The sequence below is a fragment of the Cebus imitator genome, unplaced genomic scaffold (assembly GCF_001604975.1).
Source record: "Cebus imitator isolate Cc_AM_T3 unplaced genomic scaffold, Cebus_imitator-1.0 Scaffold1457, whole genome shotgun sequence".
Taxonomy (NCBI): domain Eukaryota; kingdom Metazoa; phylum Chordata; class Mammalia; order Primates; family Cebidae; genus Cebus; species Cebus imitator.
In genome coordinates, this window is record NW_016108772.1 from 4,829 (window position 1) to 9,632 (window position 4,804).

The 4,804-nt window shown below is 40.3% G+C and overlaps 1 protein-coding gene across 1 annotated transcript; it reads left to right on the plus strand.

Moving 5' to 3' along the window:
• Positions 1-1,006: 1,006 nt before the first annotated feature.
• Positions 1,007-2,670, plus strand: LOC108299025 (elongation factor 1-alpha 1-like). The gene has a single exon (XM_037735943.1). The coding sequence runs from the start codon at positions 1,069-1,071 to the stop codon at positions 2,656-2,658; it is 1,590 nt and encodes a 529-aa protein (XP_037591871.1). The 5' UTR covers positions 1,007-1,068; the 3' UTR covers positions 2,659-2,670.
• The last annotated feature ends 2,134 nt before the right edge of the window (positions 2,671-4,804 follow it).

Here is a 4,804-nt window from a genome sequence, read left to right on the forward strand (position 1 = left end):
TTAACTCTGTACATTAAATATACACCTTGATAATCATTCTGATAGATAGCTCGGTTTTTGTTTTAGAGCCAGATATTTCTCATTACACCCTATACTCCCTTTCACTCAGGATTATCCAAACGCAGCTTTAGAATAAACGTGTTTCTAACTCGCTGAATCTAAACATAGACGCAAGTTTCTAAGGTGAACAAACACGCAGTAGAGCAGTTTGAAAGAGACGTTTCTCCTGTGCTTTAGACACGATCTTACCGCTAATTCTTATGTGCTTGTATATGTCAGGAAATATGTCTTTCTAGATTCTCCAAAGACAGTGTTTCTGAACTGCTACATTCACACATTTGTTTAACTCTCTAAGTTGAATATACACTTTCACAATCATTTTGCTAGATAGCTCCGTTTTTGCTTTAGAGCCAGATATTTCTCATTACATCTTATACTCCCATTCACTCAGGAATATCCAAACGCAGTTTTTAGAAGAAACGTGTTTCTAACTCAGTGAATCTAAACATAGATGCAACTTCCTAAGCTGAACGAGCACAGAGCAGAGCAGTTTGAAAGAGACGTTTCTCCTGTGGTTTAGACGCGATCTTAGTGCTAATTCTTATATGCCTGTATATGGCGGGAAATATCTCTTTCTAGATCCTCCAAAGAAAGGGTTTCTGAACTGCTACATTCACACATATGTTTAACTCTGTGAGTTGAATATACACGTTGACAATCATTCTGCTAGACAGCTCCGTTTTTGTTTTAGAGCCAGATATTTCTCATTACACCCTAGGCTTCCATTCACTCAGGAATATCCAAACGCAGCTTTTAGAAGAAACGTGTTTCTAACTCGCTGAATCTAAACATAAATGTAACTTCCTAAGGTGAACGAACACACAGCAGAAGAGTTTGAAAGGGACGCTTCTCCTGTGGTTTACACGCGATCTTACCGCTAGTTCTTATGTGCCTGTATATGGCTGGAAATATCTCTTTCTAGATTCTCCAAAGAAAGGGTCTCTGGTTTTTCGCAACGGGTTTGCCGCCAGAACATAGGTGTCGTGAAAACTACCCCTAAAAGCCCAAATGGGAAAGGAAAAGACTCATATCAACATTGTCGTCATTGGACGTGTAGATTCGGGCAAGTCCAACTCTACTGGCCATCTAATCTACAAATACGGTGGCATCGATAAAAGAACCATTGAAAAGTTTGAGAAGGAGGCTGCTGAGATGGAAAAGGGCTCCTTCAAGTATGCCTGGATCTTCGATAAACTGAAAGCCGAGCGTGAACGTGGTGTCACCATTGATATCCCCTTGTGGAAATTCGAGACCAGCAAGTACTACATGACTATCACTGATGCCCCAGGACACAGAGACTTCATCAAAAACATCTTTACAGGGACATCTCAGGCTGACTGTGCTGTCCTGATTGTCGCTGCTGGTGTTGGTGAATTTGAAGCTGGTAGCTCCAAGAATGGGCAGACCCGAGAGCATGCCCTCCTGGCTTACACACTAGGTGTGAAACAACTAACTGTTGGTGTTAACAAAATGAATTCCACTGAGCCACCCTACAGCCAGAAGAGATATGAGGAAATCGTTAAGGAAGTCAGCACTTACATTAAGAAAATTGGCTACAACCCCGACACAGTAGCATTTGTGCCAATTTCTGGTTGGAATGGTGACAACATGCTGGAGCCAAGTGCTAACCTGCCTTGGTTCAAGGGTTGGAAAGTCACCCGTAAGGATGGCAACGCCAGTGGAACCACGTTGCTTGAGGCTCTAGACTGCATCTTACCACCAACTCGTCCAACTGACAAGCCCTTGCACCTGCCTCTCCAGGATTTCTATAAAATTGGTGGTATTGGTACTGTTCCTGTTGGCCGAGTGGAGACTGGTGTTCTCAAACCTGGTATGGTGGTCACCTTTGCTCCAGTCAACGTTACAACTGAAGTGAAATCTGTTGAAATGCACCATGAATATTTGAGTGAAGCTCTTCCTGGGGACAATGTGGGCTTCAATGTCAAGAATGTGCCTGTCAAGGGTGTTCATTGTGGCAACGTTGCTGGTGACAGCAAGAACGACCCACCAATGGAAGCAGCTGGCTTCACTGCTCAGGTGATTATCCTGAACCATCCAGGCCAAATCAATGCTGGCTATGCCCCTGAACTAGATTGCCACACGGCTCACATTGCCTGCAAGTTTGCTGAGCTGAAGGAAAAGATTGATCGCCGTTCTGGTATAAAGCTGGAAGATGTCCCTAAACTTTTGAAGTCTGGTGATGCTACCATTTTTTATATGGTTCCTGACAAGCCCATGTGTGTTGAGAGCTTCTCACACTATTCACCTCTCGGTCGCTTTGCTGTTCGTGATATGAGACAGACGGTTGCTGTGGGCATCATCAGATCAGTGGACAAGAAGGCTGCTGGAGCTGGCAAGGTCACTAACTCTGCCCAGAAAGCTCAGAAGGCTAAATGCATATTATCCCTAATACCTGCCACCTCAGTCTTAATCAGTGATGGAGGAAGAACAGTCTCACCACTGTTTGTTTCAATTGGCCATTTAAGTTTAGTACTAAAAGACTGGTTAATGATAATAATGCATCGTAAAACCTTCAGAAGGAAAGGAGAATGTTTTGTGGACCACTTTGGTCTTCTTTTTTGCTTGTGGCAATATTAAGTTATTAGTTTTTAACATCAGTACTTTTTAATGGAAACGACCAAAAATATGTCACAAAATTTTGATACCCATTAAGAAAGTTTAATGAGAAAAAAGAAAAAAAAGGAAGAACGGGTTTCTGAACTGCTACATTCACAGGTCTGTTTAACTCTGTAAGTTGAATATACACCTTGACAGTCATTCTGCTAGATAGCTCCGTTTTTGTTTTAGAGCCAGATATTTCTCTTTACAACCTATACTCCCATTCACTGAGGAATATCCAAACGTAGCTTTTAGAAGAAACGTGTTTCTAACTCGCTGAATCTAAACATAGATGCAACTTCCTAAGGTGAAGGAACACACAGCAGAGCAGCTTGAAAGAGATGTTTCTCCTGTGGTTTTGACGTGATCTTACCGCTAATTCTTATGTACCAGTATATGACTGGAAATATCTCTTTCCAGATTCTCCAAAGAAAGGGTTTCTGAACTGCTACATTCACACATATGTTTAAATGTGTAAGTTGAATATACAACTTGACAATCATTCCGCTACGTAGCTCCGTTTTTGTTTTAGAGCCAATTATTTCTCATGACACACTATATTCCCATTCACTCAGGAATATCCAAACGCAGCTTTTAGCAGAAATGTGTTTCTAACTCGCTGAATCTAAACATAGATAGAACTGCCTAAGGTGAACGAAAACAAAACAGAGCACTTTGAAAGAGACGTTTCTCCTGTGGTTTGACGCGATATTACCGCTAATTCTTATGTGCCTGTATATGACTGGAAATATCTCTTTCCAGATTCTCCAAAGAAAGGATTTCTGAACTCCTACATGCACACATCAGTTTAACGCGCTAAATTGAATATACACCTTGAAAAACATTCTGCTAGATAATTCCGTTTTTGTTTTGGAGCCAGATATTTCTCATTTAACTGTATACTCCCTTTCACTCAGGAATATCCAAACGCAACTTTTAGAAGAAACGTGTTTCTAACTCGATGAATGTAAACGTAGATGCAACTTCCTAAGTTGAACGAACACAAAGCAGACCAGTTTGAAAGAGTCGTTTCTCCTGTGGTTTAGACGCGATCTTAAAGCTAATTCATATGTGCCTATATATGGTTGGAAATATCTCTTTCTAGATTTTCCAAAGAAAGGGTTTCTGAACTGATACATTCACACATGTGTTTAACTCTGTAAGTTGAATATACACCTTGACAATCATTCCGCTTGATAGCTCCCTTTCTGTTTTAGAGCCAGATATTTCATATAACACCCTATACTTCCATTCACTCAGGAATATCCAAACGCTGCTTTTAGAAGAAACGTGTTTCTAAGTCGATGAATCTAAACATAGATGCAAGTTGCTAAGGTGAATGGACACACAGCAGAGCCATTTGAAAGAGACGTTTGTCCTGTTGTTCAGACGCGATCTTACCTCTAATTCTTATGTGCTTGTTTATGGCTGGAAATATCTCTTTCTAGATTCTCCAAAAAGGTTTTCTGAACTGCTACATTCACAGGTCTGTTTAACTCTGTAGGTTGAATATACACCTTGACAATCATTCTGCTAGATAACTCCGTTTTTGTTTTAGAGCCAGATATTTCTCATTACACCCTATACAACAATTCACTCAGGAATGTCCAAACGCAGTTTTTAGAAGAAACGTGTTTCTAACTCGCTAAGTCTAAACATAGATGCAATTTCCTACGGTGAACGAAGACACAGCAGAGCACTTTGAAAGAGACGTTTCCCCTGTGGTTTAGACGTGATCTTACCGGTAATACTTATATGATTGTATATGGCTGGAAATGCCTTTTTCTAGATTCTCCAAAGAAAGGGTTTCTGAACTGGTACATTCACATATCTGTTTAACTCTGTAAGTTGAATATACACCTTGACAATAGTTCTGCTAGATAGCTCCGTTTTTGTATTAGAGCCAGATATTTCTAATTAAACCCTTTACTCCCATTCAGTCAGGAATATCCAAACAAGGCTTTTAGAAGAAACATGTCTCTAACTCGCTGAATCTAATCATAGATGCAACTTCCTAAGATGAACGAACACACAGCAGAGCACTTTGTTTTTTTTTTTTTTCCCAATTATTTGTTTTATTGCATTTTAGGTTTTGGGGTACATGTGAAGAACATGCAAAATTGTT